General features: G+C 30.7%; 4 protein-coding genes across 11 annotated transcripts in view; 3 read left to right on the plus strand and 1 right to left on the minus strand.

Moving 5' to 3' along the window:
• Window positions 1–2727, plus strand: part of Pkc53E (Protein C kinase 53E) — a 129008-nt gene extending 126281 nt beyond the window's left edge. For all 8 annotated transcript variants that reach the window (XM_075311183.1, XM_075311181.1, XM_075311184.1 and 5 more), the window contains 3 exons: window positions 1651–1839; window positions 1928–2068; window positions 2142–2727. In XM_075311183.1, coding sequence (XP_075167298.1) covers window positions 1651–1839; window positions 1928–2068; window positions 2142–2294 — 483 coding nt within the window. In that variant the 3' untranslated portion in view covers window positions 2295–2727. The remainder of the gene's footprint in view (window positions 1–1650; window positions 1840–1927; window positions 2069–2141) is intronic.
• Window positions 2728–8893: 6166 nt separating this feature from the next.
• On the minus strand, window positions 8894–11585 carry PIG-Z (phosphatidylinositol glycan anchor biosynthesis class Z). Its single transcript, XM_075311097.1, has 2 exons — window positions 11309–11585; window positions 8894–11256 (listed from the first exon to the last, which is right to left on the minus strand). Exons 1-2 carry the CDS (start codon window positions 11475–11477, stop codon window positions 9335–9337), a joined length of 2091 nt encoding a protein of 696 aa, XP_075167212.1. The 5' UTR covers window positions 11478–11585; the 3' UTR covers window positions 8894–9334.
• Window positions 11586–12541: 956 nt separating this feature from the next.
• On the plus strand, window positions 12542–14673 carry LOC142239191 (uncharacterized). Its single transcript, XM_075310957.1, has 2 exons — window positions 12542–13171; window positions 13874–14673. Exons 1-2 carry the CDS (start codon window positions 12567–12569, stop codon window positions 14574–14576), a joined length of 1308 nt encoding a protein of 435 aa, XP_075167072.1. The 5' UTR covers window positions 12542–12566; the 3' UTR covers window positions 14577–14673.
• A 357-nt stretch (window positions 14674–15030) lies between these two features.
• LOC142241155 (uncharacterized) lies at window positions 15031–16490 on the plus strand. The gene is made up of 4 exons (XM_075312907.1): window positions 15031–15412; window positions 15476–15635; window positions 15705–15918; window positions 15979–16490. The coding sequence occupies exons 1-4, from the start codon at window positions 15140–15142 to the stop codon at window positions 16394–16396; spliced, it is 1065 nt and encodes a 354-aa protein (XP_075169022.1). The 5' UTR covers window positions 15031–15139; the 3' UTR covers window positions 16397–16490.
• Window positions 16491–16506: the final 16 nt, after the last annotated feature.

Here is a 16506-nt window from a genome sequence, read left to right on the forward strand (position 1 = left end):
TTTCTATAGAAGATTTTATCAAAATTTTAGTTCTATAGAAACACTAGAAAATTTTCTCAAATACGCAGAAAAAAATTTCCGTAGTTAAACTAACGCCAAATTCGACTTATTTTTATTTATTTGTAGTTCAATTTTATTAATTTTTGCGAAATTTTAGTACGTCTCAAATATTTTATGAACAAAACGCGAGTATAAAGTTCAATGACCGTACACATAAGTTCATTTTTAACTAAAACAAATGAAAATTTTCGTACGATTCCCAAAAATAGTAAGAATGAACTACGGTATGGTTAAAATGGTCATGATTTGGCGCCAATGATTTTTTCTTCTTTACTTTTAGTTAATTTTTTCTTCTATAAGATGATGTAATTTCGTGAACTGCATTTAAAAAGTACAACAGGGCATTAAAATTTCCTAGTTTTAACAACGCTTTGTGGAAATCTCAAAATGTGGAGTAAAATTTAGTTCAATTTTCGTGCGTGGTAGTTCATTCTTCCTATAAAACAGTTCACTTTTTTTGGGTGTATTTATTTCTATATATAAAATTTTCTCAAAATTTTATTTCTATAGAAAATTTTATCAAAATTTTATTTTTGGAGAAAATTTTATCAAAATTTTATTTCTATAGAAGATTTTATCAAAATCGTATTTCTATTTTCTCAACATTTTATTTCTATAGAAAATTTTGTCAAAATTTTAGTTCTATAGAAACACTAGAAAATTTTCTCAAAATTGTATTTCTATAGAAAATTTTATTTTTATAGAAAATTTTATCAAAATTTTATTTTTATAGAAAAATTTTTCAAAATTTTATTTTTATAGAAAAAATTTTCAAAATTTTTTTCTATAGTTAAAATTTTATTTCTAATGGTGTTAAAATTTTATTTTTTATAGAAAATTTGTGAAGTACTTCTTAGTTGAAGAAGAATATTTGGAAAAATCTACATCATCAATAGTTTTACCATTTTTGGTAGAATTCTAGCAACTGTGGCAACCGTGATGGAAGTCCGAGATCATTTTTTCGTTATTAAATAAATTGCGATTACGAATATCGGAACATGAGGAATTATCACATGATGACCTCCAAAATATAGACGAAATTTAGGAAACCATGATTGTCCACTTTTGAGCATGGTTGCCACTCGATCCAAAAATAATCTATCAAAAATTGGGGAAAAAAAATATACCAAAAATTACAAAAAAAATATGTCAAAATTTTATTTCTATAGAAAATTTTGTCAAATTTTAACTCCCATAGAGAATTTTGTCAAAATTTTGAAGAAAATTGGTGAAGTATCTCTTAGTTGTTGTTTTGCAAAATCTACCAAACCATCAAGAATTCTACCAATCTACCACACAGTAAAAAATCTACCATTTTTGGTAGAATTCTCTGTGACAACCGTGCTACTGAAACGCTTCACTGAATACCCTTACACCACAGTGGTTAAGTCACCTCATGAATTTGAGACAAATAGGGACAACATCAGAATTGAAAAGCTGACAACATTTAATTATAAAATATCTCATTACTTACCTTTAGCATTCCAATTTCATGTTGATATATGATTCAAATCTGATGATTTATAATTAATTTAATTGAGTAAAAATGTTTTCTTTGTTTGCTTCCTTGCTTTCTACATTTTTCAATAGATCATATTATACCAACCCTATGGCAAATCCGTGGATTGGTGGGCCTATGGTGTTCTTTTATATGAAATGTTAGTGGGCCAACCACCATTTGATGGAGAGGATGAAGAAGAACTTTTCGCCGCCATAACAGATCACAATGTATCATATCCGAAGAGTTTAAGCAAAGAGGCCAAAGAAGCCTGCAAAGGTGTAAGTATTAGAGATAAATTAAAACAAATATAAATAAATAAATAAAAGAAAATGAATAAATAAATCTCATATACATATAAATTTGCAGTTCCTAACGAAACAGCCCAATAAACGTTTGGGTTGTGGACCTACAGGTGAGGAAGATGTACGTTTACATCCTTTCTTTAGACGTATAGATTGGGAAAAAATTGAAAATCGTGAAGTTCAACCACCATTTAAACCAAAAATTGTAAGATTCCGTAAAAACTAAGGATTAAGAAAATTATTTCATCAAAATTCTTTTGTATTCTTTTGTTTTTCAGAAACATCGCAAAGATGTCTCCAACTTTGATAAACAATTCACTTCGGAAAAGACCGACTTAACGCCTACGGATAAAGTTTTTATGATGAATCTGGATCAATCAGAATTTGTAGGTTTCTCCTACATGAATAGTGATTATGTAGTGCCTGCATAAATAGCCTACTGCTAGACTTGTACAAGGACATTAGAATCATCATTGGCTATGACTGGCTGCTGGCAAACAACAAAATTCAAGATGGGAAAAAATTAAACAGTCAAAATAACAAATCAAACCAAAAACGGACTGTTCACGTTGGAAAGAGAAACGTGAAGAATGATAACTCCTAAATTGATATTCTTTATATTGTAACTATTGTAACAGTGATTATTATTTGTTATAATTTTAAAATTAAATTTCCTAGTGTAAATTTTGTGAATATTTTTCAAATAATGTTTTTGTGAAACAAAAGACAGAGCAATATTATACATTGAATTTAATTAAGTTATATATCTTTAAATACTATTAATATACTAAAATAGAATTATTTAAATAAATTTTTTTTGGAATTATTATATGTTTTATGTATAAATTTCAATATAACAATATAGATATTTGTTTTTCATTGTTTTCTTTTTAGTGTTTTTTTGTTTGTTTTTTACATATCAACAACCGATCGATCTTAAGCAATATTAGTTGATACCAAAATAAAAACAAAGAAGAAATAACCAAACGAACGAATTTAATTGTTTGTTTAAATTTTTTTTAATATATTCTTCTACGTCAAGAAAATTTATTTATTTTGAATAGCATTTTTTTAGACATTTTTAAATATTGGGGAAAAATCGCCAATCAAGCAATCCATCACAAGGAGCCATGAATAATAGAACATATTTGGAGATACATCTAAATAATTGGAAGGGAATAATTAACTTCTTTTGAAATAAAAAATATAACAAAGGTAATTTTTTGTCATAAATATTCCAAAAAAAAAAATAATATTGGACACTCCTGAAAATAGCAGATCAAATTTATTATAATTGTAATGGATGTGCATAGATATAAGTTCATCATTTTGGAATATATATTTCTTCTTTCTCCCAAAAGGGATAATTATATCGTTTCTTCTATATCTAGAATTTTAAACTAGGCATAAAACTAGAAATATATATAGTGGATGATTTTTTAACTATGCCCCAAAAAGGTTAAAGAACTTTTTTTAAACCAATAAATTATTTTCTTAAATTAGATTTACCAAATTTTATATGAAAATTACTAAAATTTTCCCTCAAATATTTGGCTTTCAAATTCAATCAAAATAGCTTAATTTCAAATACCTCCGCTTCAGCCTTTCTTTCAAATTCTTGGGAAAAATACTAAATTGTATTTCAAAAAATTTTCAAATACCTTCCTTACACTTTTCTTTCCTTCGTATTCTTGGAAAAAGTAGTAAAATTCTATTTCTTTTTAGGTCGAAAACCTTTGTTGTTAGTACCTATCTCATTTAATATCATAATTTATTATGGTTTTAAATTTTTTAATAAAATAAAAATAAAATATATAAAAAATCTTTAACAGTTTCTATATCAGTACTTCATCAATTCTTGAGTTTCCCAATTCCCAATTTACTAAATATTTAGAGTTTCCCAATTCTCAATTTACTAAATATTTAGAGTTTCCCAATTAGAGTTTCCCAATTTACTAAAATAGACAAAGATTTTTTCCATGCAAATTTCTGCATCCTTCATTAGAAAATTACAAAAAATGCCAAGCTGTTTAAGCTCGATTGTCATCAGGATCCATTTACAACATAACGCAATTAAATCGGTTTTGAATTCAAGATTTTAACATAAAATCGTTTGATTGTTCTTCACATCAGTAAATTCGTTTATTATCCTTAAAGTTAGTTGCTCATAAAGAAAACAGCGAATCCGATGAAACGACAAAAAATCTGGCAAATAATTTAAAGCAAACAATATTTGATAATTCAGCAAATATTTTCTATTCTATTCTGCTTGAAGTCAAACTGACCCAAAACTGCATCAAATTCAAATATCCAATTTTCTAACAAAGAGAGGGAATAGATTGAACGAACGAATGGAAGTGAAATATTCAGAAACTGTAGAAAAAATTCTGTTGAAACAGCAAAAAATTTGTTGATATGAGAAACAGTAGTTGAGGAAAAATAGACTCTTTTGAACTCTAAATATTCAAATATATTCCTAAAAAAAAACTATTCCAACTTAGAACAATCTATAGAAAACATTTAACCCTTTTCCAATAAAAATACCATTTTTGGCATTAGACATAATACCAGAATATTTGCTATTAAAGCAGAACTTTTTTGGAATACATGTTATTTACGGTAGTAAAATGTCTATTTGCAAGAGAAACCAGTATAAGAGAATGCAGTGGATAATAAAACCTTGGTCTCTCACAGAAATCCTTAGAAATTATGATTTCAAAAATTAGGAATTTTTAGTTAGCAATCTGAAATTTTCATTGTGGATTTTTGAAAACCATATGGTCCCAAGGATTTACATGAATCTATCGGGAATGGTAGATAATTTCTTTTTCTTTCAATTCCTTATTAGCTATAAATTTGATATTAAAAATCGTCACATTTTTGTTTTTCTTAAATAACCTAACATTACTTTAGCAAATAAGATATAAATAAAATTTCTATGAATTTTTATCCATAATCTGGACATTAAAATTTTATAAGTGTTTCATATTTTATATTTATAATAAAGGCAAAAATTTAAAAATATATATTAGATTAAAAATACCGCAAATTCATCCTTCAAGTTATCTTTTGACAAATTCCCAGACTTTGGCCACAAATCCCATGGAGAATATGGTCTCTCCACAAGCTCTTAAATTTTAATGTCTTTCAATTTGTCTTAATAATATATGAAAAGCACAATATTAAATTTTAATATTTCTCCATTCCATTGTGAATTCTATCAGTTTTAAAACCATTAGAGAAATAAAAAAATATACATATATTAAGAAAACCAAAATATGACAATTATATATATTTCTCAATATTTCAAGATAAAATCAAAGCTCGCCAATAATGTTAGCCCCTGCATTAGGCGAGCCCTAAAACGTTTCTTTTTTCTAAAGCAAGAAACTATAAATGGACAAAACTATTAACCCGAAATCGCTGAATTTAAAAATAAAAAATAAACTATGTGTGTTTATTTAATTTATTTATACGCCTATACAAATTTGATATTTGTAATGGTAGGAGTCTTCAAGTACCACAATAAATTAAAATTTTAATTAGAACACTATAAGAAAAAGAAATTATATATAAGGTTTTCGAATATATCTAAACAAAAAACATTTATCATTAAATTTAGTATATATATAGGATCATAAAAGAAATTCTATTTATTGACAAAAAGAGGAAATAGAAAGGACAAACGCGAAATGCTGAAATAAGATAAATGGTCTAGAGAATTTATATTTAGTTCGAGACTAAATATCCTCTTTGCTAAAAAAAATCAACAATAGATTTCTAAATAATATAATAAATTTACCATTGTCATCTAAAAGCTAAGAAATATTTTTAGACAATCTAAATTTAGAAATGGCGTATCACTTTCATCAGAAAACACAACCTTTTTTTACTCCTTACAACATATGTATGTATGAATTCAATATCATCTTTTTGAAACATCAAAAACAAAAACCGAAAGCTTCAGGTATAATTTAAACTTACAAAATACATATAGCTCTATATCCTTAAGGACAACAGATATTTAAGTGTGTATGTATATTCAATGCAATTTAGATAAATTCATTACTTCTCCATAAACATGTTTAGTTGTAATCTCAAATTAAATAGAAAAAAAGAAAAACTTTAACATACCCATATATCTCTATACACACATATATAGTATATTTTATGACTACTTTTTATGAACCTATATATACATATATATGAGTATAAACAAAAAAAAAAAAAAACATACATATAATAATATTATTATTAACAACGTAGCCAAGCTATATATATATCTTTATCAACTATTTAATATAAAATATTAAGAGAAAACGCATTAGTACCTAATCAACCAACTATGATTCTTAAAACTAAGAGCGTCTTTAACAAATATTTAGTTGTAACTAAATATTTCTCATAAAAAGGTATGTCAAACACAAAACAAACTAACTAACAAAATCGTAAAAACTTTTATGAATAGACTTTGTAAATTCTATAACTTTGTATAGTAGATAAACAAACATACATACTAGTATGAATATTATTTATAAAAAAACACCATTAATTTATAATATAATTTAATTAATTAAAGTAATAAAAAAGGGTACCAATGTATAAGATATATTTCAAAAAAAAAAAAAAATAAAAAAAACTAAGTACTCATATATTTTTGTTCTACTTTGTATTCATTAATATTTTTGTTGTTTTAAAAACCCCCAACAAAATATGTACTTTTATTATTAGTATGTAACTGGAAAAAATTGTTAACACTTCTTATTAATAATTGTTAGAATTAACAAATACAAAAAAAATTATTAAATTTATTCGTGGCTGAAAAGATCATTTTCTCATTAAAAAGAAATTTAATTATAACATTTTTTTATTAGCTTGAGATAAACATTTTTGAATTATAAAATATACCAATAAAAAAACAACATTTACTTAATTTAACATTATTATCTGAATTTAAATAAAGGTAACAAAATTATTATATAAAATCTAAATTAATCATATCCATAGAGAATACCAACATTTTATGAATTTAAACATTTTAAACAAACTCAAATATAGTTGTAAGTTTCAAAGAACAAAAAGCAGCAATCCAAAAATAAAAATAAAACAAAATCCCAGTTTTCTTTAAACCACAGGACATTGACAAATAGAAAATAACATATACTTATCTAAATGTAATAATGCTCATTTCAAATTTACAATATTAAAAAAAAAAAAAAACAAAAACATAAAACCAAATGCCTAAATCAACTTTAAAACGTGAATAAACTGAAATCTTTCAAATATCATAACATTGTTTTATTTCATGAAATTAATTAACATGGAATAAAAACTAAATCAGAACAAAAATCTACCGATAACAGGAAACATTGGCTCTGTTACAAAGCCCCCATAATAAATATGTAATTTTTCAAAATAATTTCAATTGTTTGTATAGCCTATAAAAACTTCGGTTTATAAATAATAAATGACCCAATTTGTGAAGGTTAAGAAATTTTCTACTACCCTTTAGTAGTTCCCTAGATCATATCGCATTCCCAGATGCCACTAGTCTACAACCGGGTAAATCCAGTTACCATGCACAGAAAAAATTTCACGAAAATTTTTCCAATTAAAATCTTAATTGAATTTTAAAAAATATTCAATTAAAAACTTAATTGATTCAACAAATTTTTTAATTGAAATAAAAATTAATCACACAAATTAATAGTATCAATTAGTTTTTTTAATTGGATCAATTAATTTTTCAATTGACTGACAATTAATTTTTTTAATTGATACTATCATTTCTGTGATTGAAGACATTTCAATTAAAAAATTTTTTGGATCAATTAATTTCGTGATTGAATCAGAAAAAAATTTGTGTGTGTGTAGGATTCTAATATTCTTATTGTTGTTGTACCAAATCGAAAATCGAAAGTTGTTGTAGCAAATCGAAAGGTTATACTCTGTTTTTCAAGTTTTTGACTTTGTTCCATTTTCAATGAACCATCGAAGTGGAAAACCGATGAAAAACATCAACAAGATAGACGAAAAGTGGTACGCATATCGACCATTAAAGAGATGTTAGAAATATTGGACAACCGTTGGTTATTTGGTTAATGATTTGATCACAGCTTATGTCCCAGGTTTTGCTGGCGAGAGAATTATTCATCATAACAAACTTCGAATGTGGTTTCGAAGGCTCTGCTCTTCAACCTCATTCCATATGGAATCTTCTACCGACATTGCGTTGTCCATGTTTCCCCCTGTGATTCCTGGCTCTTACCAGGAAATGTCCTTTCATCGTGCTCCGAGTAACTGTGGATCATTCCCTTGCATTCAAGCAAGTTTCGTACAATCTGCTTTTGCTCTTATATCCATTCAGCTACCTATGAATAAATTTAGTCTCGTCTCTCGGTAATCGAGCTGAATCAAGTTTCTTTTCATCATACCCTGCTGCCGAGTAACTTTTGATCATTCCCCTGCATTCAAACATGCAGCTTGACCTCACTGTACCTTCTGCTTTCGCTCTTATATCCATACGGCTATCTATAAATAAATTCACCCTCCTGAAAATGTTGACACTTTCTTTATCTTCTGTAGAACTTGGCTATGGTCTGGCAGTAATTCTTTCATTTACATTTCATCCATCTTTTTGGGAATTGTCACTATTTACAACACGTTCTGAAGTTTCTCCTATTTCTATACAGCATTATAAAGTGAGACAAGATCTCGTCAAGTATTTGTTTAAATTTCAAGATTTATTAAATCATATTAGAAATGAACTCCAACCAAAGCCACCATTTGCACAGACCTTTTTCGATGATGAAAAATGTCGCCATCAGTAATGAGAGCTTCAACCGTTGCTCTTAGCCTGAGTCCGTCCATGATCCAGGGAATTACAATTTCTTGATTATTACAATAATATAGATGACAAATTTTATCAGGCACAGCGCAGAAAGGTGTAAGTTCAGTAGAATCGTCGCCCTTTATCGTCGTAGATTTATTGAGATCAAAAATTGTATTTTTTTTAATTTGCTTCCATTGCTTTGACATTTTTTCAAATTACAATTTTATTATAAAAAGCATTTACAATTTTTAATTATGATCTATAGTATGTGAATGAAGGCTTAAGTGAATAACAAAATAAATTAGAAAAGTATATGGATGATGTTGGGAGGAATGTCTCGCATTATAATTCTAAAATCAAATACATAACGCACCAAGTATTCCAAATTCTGCCGAAGATTTTCAATTTGGAAAAACTACATTGAGGCCAATACATACGGAAACTCTTATTGTATTGTTGGCATGTTTGAAAATAGCTCAGGATAACATCTAACCAATTTTAAAAAGAGAATTTCCATTATATTGGTTAATTTCCAAATATTTGGTTAAGTAGATTTTTAAAACTATCTTTGGTTTGGTTATTCAATAAAAAACATTAAAAAGAAAACGTATATCTAACTTAATTTAAATGTCAATGGAACTATGTATAACATTTGGAATTAGTGAGAGTGCGTTTACTTTTCGGTACATTCCTTTTGAGCTCAAACTCGTACAATGCCAAGCCAAACTGATGAATAAATGACGATAATTGTTTACTCACATAGCTAAAACTTAGCTCGGGCGTCTGTTCCATTACACAGATGCCTTGGAAATCATCTTCCGACCAATGTGGAGGATCAATAATTCCCGGATGTCTACCCAGAAACTGAGGCAGGGCTTCAGTTGATAGATGAGGGTAAAATACATGGTGAAGATCGTAATGCAAATAGGTTGCATTACTTTGTACAAGGGCATAATTGAGATCATCGGTAAGCGATGAAGGTATGGCCAAGAAGAGGCGATACTTTAGTTTTTTGGTTTCTTTTTTAAGCTCACAATGAGATGCTATTAGTCTTATGCGTGCTATTAATTGCTTCATATCTAGGCCTCCATATTCATAGAGATAGAAATCTTTACGTTTTTTAAATCTCTGGCCAGTCTGTGGATTCACATGGACTGTTTGAGTACTAGGAATATTTACAAAAGATAGAGGGAACATGTAAGTATGAGATGTTATCAAATGTATGTTTTGGTCTGGAGATTTTAATTTTACCATCTGTTCAAAATGTTGAGCCATTGGAATGACTCCAGCCTGGTGTATGAAACCGAAGAACACGGTAAGAGCTATATTTGCAAAATACCAAATTTTCAGAACATAAATGGCTGATGCCTTTGTGCACAACAATTTCTCATACAACACTCTCAACGCTGGGTGTTCCATTCGAAAAGGATATTGTGAACAGAATCCTGTTAATAGTTTTGGGCCATGCAGCAAAATAATGGGATATGTAAGAGGCAGAAGAAATCTGGGTTCCTGGTGATTTATCAGAGACAAAAAGAAAAGTGGTATAAATATAGAAGCAGACATTAGGCCAACAATGCTTTGAGCTCGAGGTAGCCCCTGATATTCCGCCCGAAAGAATCTTATCATAAGTTGCCCAAACGAAACAAGGGCTATTACTCCCAAAATTCCATAGAGCAAAGGTACATTTACCAGCAAATGTATATACTTTGGATGCAAGCCATGCTCAGCCGTGTTCTTAGCATCCAAATTGTATTTAATAAAATTCCAAGGAGTAAAAACAAAGTTGTCAATGCTTATAGCCCTTGTCATAATTTCACCGGACGTCAAGTACTTATAGTATAAAGAATCACATAATACAAAAAATAAAATGGCAGGAATGGCACACAAACAAAATAACACCATACGTAAATGAAAATCAGTGAATGTAACACTTTTGGTCCCCATACCTCTTAGCAGCCAATAGAATACCATTGGAGCTCCAAATAATAAAAATGTGGGCCGATTAAATATTCCCACCACACACAGGGTTGACATGGCGAAAATCTTATTAAAATTGTGCGTGGGTAGGGCATTTTTGAGCTTCCAAATTTTGACACGCTCTCCAATGGACGATGCTTTATCATATTTTTCCTCCAGAAATTCCTTTTTATATACAATGGTGTTGGTAGCAATCATACATTCTGCCACAAAGTATAAAACCAACGAACATACAGTCATCTCTATGGTATTCGAAAATGTACGAGTACCAAATACAAGTATTACCCAACTGCTGCTTAAAGCCAAAAGCCGTATTTCATACCGAAGACTATACAGCACACATACTCGGAATAGGGCCCAATCACTGGCAAATGATAGAATGCAATAAATTAAACGAGGAAATACCAAGTACGTATAGCCACAAAGAATCTCTATGTTAAAGTACTCTCGCATATACAGGGCTGCAAATTCTAGAAAACTCCAAGGAACCCGTAGAAGCAAAAAAGGAAGTGTTATACTTCGTACCGGCATTGTATTGTTGAATTCCCATGTCCGTACATGCTCCAAACGAAAGTGGTCACCTAAATATATACCGTCAATATGTGGTATGATCTTTCAAAGCCAAAGTCTTACCATTTATAACTTCAACGCTTTGAAACAATTCATCAGGATGCAAATATCCTGTACCCATAAATACCAACACTATACGCAGAGCGGCAAAAAACAGATAAGTACACCAGTTTTCGTCGGTATGAGTCTTTCTTTTATTCCATAATTGATTTATATTTGTGCTTAATTTCATTTTTTTTCTCCTGCAGTCCCCAAATAAACTAAACTATGTCCTTTTTTCTATCGACGGAAAAATCAAAACATTAGATTACGATGACGGAATGTCCAACAGTCATTCACAATAGAATATTAAAGTTGCCATATTTTTTATTGCACTGGCAATTAATTGAAAATGCCCAATTGAAATTTGAAAAGAAATAGATTGCCATAAAACAGTACATTGGTTACTTTGATTTTCATCACTATTTCTGGAATACTCCGGGAGGACTATAAATAAATTGCTGGGTTTTGAGACTTTGACAGAACTGTCGCGAATTTTTGCGTATCACATTTTCGACCACGGGATAATAAAGGGAAATAGTGGGGTCAGCAGGCGTTTCATGAAAATATTGAATTTCCCAAGAGGGTCTTGATAGTTTGAGCCCATTAATATCAAATAGTACCCAAGTAAACGAAAATGTTCTGAAGATAACAATTTCCTGTGCCTCTCGGGCACCATCATGGAGAACCTTATTAAAATGTAAAATCTTGTTTTTGCCCATTTGGCAAAGGTAAAAGACGAATCCGAACTATAAGCATATGGATAGTCCTGAAAACGTTGAACAACAACAACAACAATAGGGACAATATTAACAATATTGGGTATCTTCATTGAGAGGAGAAACGGCAAACCATGAATTTTATTTGAGAGCGTCTCAAATGCATTAGTACAGATTACGAATTCCAAAGGGTCAATAGGTTGAATAAACAAACTAAAATGAGTATTCCTCTTCTAATTAATTAATTGCATATTTAGTAAAAGACGCAAGTGTCATTGAACGTCCAATTCTATAGCAGAAATAAATCGACAGTGATTGTTTGCTTCATCATTTCACAAGACTACCATCTGTCAGCCCATTATCATGAGTTTGGCCAACCGCTTATTAACATATTGCAACAGAAAATTTCATTGATAGATAAACAAATATGATAATCGGCCATAAAACAAACAGAAAAGGAGTAAAAGGTGTGTGTCAGAACTCCATCAGCGAAATTGTTAACGAGACTTTTCCGAGTCAGTAGATTGGTAGACTTTAACACGCAAAGTTTAGCGCATGAAAATATGCAATGTATAGAAAGTACAAAAACATTCACCGTTATTTTATCGACATCCTTATCCCTGGAGTCTACGGGTGAAGAATCCCATGAAAATGTAGAATGTGTTTGGAGGAGAGGAGAATTATCTGCTATTGAATTTATAATATACGCATTTATTGTGCCTTCCTTGGCCGTGTTCGGTTTATGTGCGAATTTCATAAATGCAATTGTATTTATGAGACCGAAAATGAGCCCATCCGCCTTCTCATATTTGGCTGCTTTGTCATGGCTGGATTGTCTTTCATGCTTACTCATCACATTAACAGCCTTTTCAAGGAGCTTCCTCTATTCCAGTAATTTTTGGATGGCTTATGATTTTCAATGGCAAACTCCTCTGTTTGGTATTAGCACAGGAGCAGCGAATTTAATACTAGCTTGCGTTAGTTTGGATCGTTTCCTCTATCTTCGTAAGATGGGCAGTGGTACACCATCGTTTTGCAGGCGCATTGTGGCAAGACACATGATTGTTGTCTCCATATTAATTGCAATTGCCGTAAATTTACCCTATTTCTTTGTGTTTGTGGTCAACAACGATGGATCATTTGAGACCACAGCATTCTATTTCTCCAAGTAAGTAACATTTGATTTCCATGAAAAATAGATAATACATGTGTACTTTGATATCAACTGCTTTGAAAACTATCACCGTTATAAATTATTTGTTGATTGGGCAGATAAGATAAGGGCCTTAGGCACAGTGTGAAATTGACATGGCGCAGTGTAAAGGAATGACACAGTTAACCCCAAATAGTGTTATCCATTAATTCTTGATTATTGATTTGATTCGTAATTACAAAGTGGGGAAATTTTGTTGAAGGAAAGACCACTGGAGTAGTTTGTTACGCCTGATAAATTCGATTGTAAACAACGATTAGCTATTTGGTAAAATAATTCTATTGATTGCAAATGTTTAGTGAGTGACATTAACAGCACAAAATTATGCTAAAAGAGTAGAACAGTCGTTTATCTTGAAGGTTCATGATTTTAAACTGTGGCATTCCGCTCAAAATGTTTACGCAACTCCTTTTTGAGAAGATAACGATTTTTTTGTTTTCAAATTTAAACACAACAGCAATAGAAAAGTTTTAATGATGGCATGGTCCAAATTAATATGGTAAATAAATGTAACCGAGATAATACTTGATTTTTACCTGTACAATACGAAGTTGGTTAATTATTAAAAGTATATACCAACAAACAAGGACGTTTTAAGAATATTTCTCGATTTCCCACATTTATTGCTAATAAATTGATTTATCATAATCCTTTCAGATACTACATGATACATAATTGGTTCACCTTTATTTTACTGACGCTTTTACCTGCAATCTTCCTAGTGGTTGGAAATACAGCGATTCTTATTGCTTTTTGTAAATGGACCAAGCAAAGCAAAAAATGCAAGCAACACAATTGTTCGCAGACAACTCAAAATCGCTATAAACACCAAATGAAGCTAACCGTAACTATTCTGATTGTCATTACCCTATATCTAGTTGGTGAACTTCCAGCGCATTTAACTTCGAGGAAAAGTGCTGTTAATCTATTATATGGTGGCGATGTTAACAAAGTAGATTTCAGAACTATGCAACGTCTGGAAGTTATTTGTATTACATTAAATGCGATACAATTAGCTATGAACATTATAGTGTATGCTGTTATAAACCCTTCATTTATGCCAGAGTTTTTCAATTGTCTGAAGGGTGCATCTGATGTTTGCTTTAGATATTTTGGAATTACATATATATCACAGTGTTGTGGTAGATTGCAATTATGCAAGAAAACGGAGAAACCTAGCATGCGTACGGAGCATGGGGATTGTAGCAGGAATCAAGGAAATGCTATAAACTGGCACGACGATGAGGAAGTGGAGTCCGATTATAACAGTATCCAATCGGGAGATGTAATCTCAACAATAAATTCAAGAAATACTAGAAAGTGTTTCGATAATCCTAATTTTACTGAAGATCCCAGATAATTTCTTGTTAATAAAAGTTAACCATAGGTTTCTAAAAGTATTTTCAATTAAAATAATAATTATAATAATAGTTAACAAATTAAAACTAATAATGCAATGCAAATGTTCAAAAGAAAATATTAAGCAATTTGTTACTTACCAATAATAGTAACTGCAAGTTGTTGTTCTTATCTAACTTAGAATAGAAATGAAACCGGAAGTAAAAATTCCTGCAACAATTAAACAAGTAGTGGCGGTAATAATTCATTTTGTTTTTTTTTTTTGGTTTTAGTTCCACGTCTGTGTGTGTTGGTAGAGTCACATAATGCTCGTATACCAGAACTTGAGGTAATAATTCACAAATGTAAATTATTTTTGACATCAGCTGGCCACCTTTCATGGCACATAAGCCATCTTCTATTGAGTATGGTAACATTCACAAAAAGAATGAATTGGCAACACTGCTCATTAATAGTATGCAAACAGCTGGGTTAAAAAACAATACCCACCCAAACAATGTAAAAGTTAATTTGTGGAATTTCTATAAAATTGCCCTCCGTTTATAAGGAATACAAGCCCTACACATGTCTACGGGGAGCCTATCTTGGTTGCGGCTGAAAGATATTGACAAATCCGAGGGTTTGTTTAAAACTCCACCCTTGAAAGCCACAAAAAGCATTGTGAAAGACCAAAGCAACAAAATGGAGCAATTGTCGGGTGTTATGATAATCATCATCATTGGGGGTGGTGTATTGACCTTTGTAATGCTTTTCATATTTGCCAAACGGCAAATAATGCGTTTTACATTGAGGAGTAGAAGAGGTCCTCATGTTCCCGTGGGAAATGATGCCAAGAAGGTATAATATATGTTCGTGCCATCCATTGAAAACACTAGTCTTTAATATATTTCCGTTTTGAAGGCACTTAGAAAAGAAATAGAACGTCGTTTGGATTGTATACAGAAAATTGCTCAAGAACCCAAATTATTGTGGAACGATGATAAATATATCCTGCAAAAAGATAAGCCCTTACCTACATATTACTATCGCATGCAGGCAGTGGATGATGTAAAAATTTTAGGTATGATTTGAAAGCATAAATCATTGTTGAATAGTATTTGCTCACCAGAAATCTCTTTGTGTATTGCAGAACGTGAAATTGCCAAGTACGATGGAGCAACACGACATCCATATGATAACCTAAGATCATTTCTATTGACCACACTTTCTTCGTGTCTCAATGGAACACAACGTATGATCCATCAATTCTGTGATATGTATGAACATGCTCGGCATGATCCAAATGAATTCGGTCGTGAGGAATATGAGGCATATCACAGACTTTTATTAAAACTAATTGAAGCGTATGTTTTATTTCTCACTTTAGTTAAACCTGAAATAATCTTTATATTTCCCCTACATAGAGCCAAGCAATTGAAATCATTCAACAGTTCGAGGAAAAGCTCTCCTGCCCGTACTCCGAAGAAGTCCAATAAAATACCTTCATTACTTGATCCTTCCCGACTGAAGCCGCCACCTGTTTCAGCTACACGAGGGGTTGGGGGCCAATTATCAACGGGTCCATGTGAAGGTCACCATTCCAAAGTCAATTTGACTCTAGGTCTTCAGGGTCGTGATATGGATGAATGCGAGATCGTAACAAATCCTTTACACTTGGAAACGCCAGCTGAACGTGACATTATAATACGCAATCGCATCAAAACACCGAATTTAGACGATATCGTTAATGACGATCCCGACGACGATGATGAAAATAATGATGGGGGCGATGACGAGATTATGAGCATTTCATCAGTTAAATTGAACAGCAATAATGTATGATTAATAATTGTCGTTTATAAGACGAACCAAAGTTATATTAGAGTGTAGAAGAGAACCCCAGGTTTATAACCAAAATAAATCCATATAACCAATACTCCACAAGGTATATT

The sequence above is a fragment of the Haematobia irritans genome, chromosome 5 (genome assembly GCF_050003625.1).
Source record: "Haematobia irritans isolate KBUSLIRL chromosome 5, ASM5000362v1, whole genome shotgun sequence".
NCBI lineage: Eukaryota > Metazoa > Arthropoda > Insecta > Diptera > Muscidae > Haematobia > Haematobia irritans.

Excerpts from the sequence above, each read along its gene's own strand:
- PIG-Z (XM_075311097.1), bottom strand. The coding sequence starts at position 11,477 with ATGAAATTAAGCACAAATATAAATCAATTATGGAATAAAAGAAAGACT. Across the intron at positions 11,257-11,308 it reads AAGCGTTGAAGTTATAAATG|GTGACCACTTTCGTTTGGAG; the intron begins GTAAGACTTTGG and ends GTATATATTTAG.
- LOC142239191 (XM_075310957.1), top strand. The coding sequence starts at position 12,567 with ATGCAATGTATAGAAAGTACAAAAACATTCACCGTTATTTTATCGACA. Across the intron at positions 13,172-13,873 it reads ACAGCATTCTATTTCTCCAA|ATACTACATGATACATAATT; the intron begins GTAAGTAACATT and ends TAATCCTTTCAG.
- LOC142241155 (XM_075312907.1), top strand. The coding sequence starts at position 15,140 with ATGTCTACGGGGAGCCTATCTTGGTTGCGGCTGAAAGATATTGACAAA. Across the intron at positions 15,636-15,704 it reads GGATGATGTAAAAATTTTAG|AACGTGAAATTGCCAAGTAC; the intron begins GTATGATTTGAA and ends TGTGTATTGCAG. Across the intron at positions 15,919-15,978 it reads TTATTAAAACTAATTGAAGC|AGCCAAGCAATTGAAATCAT; the intron begins GTATGTTTTATT and ends TCCCCTACATAG.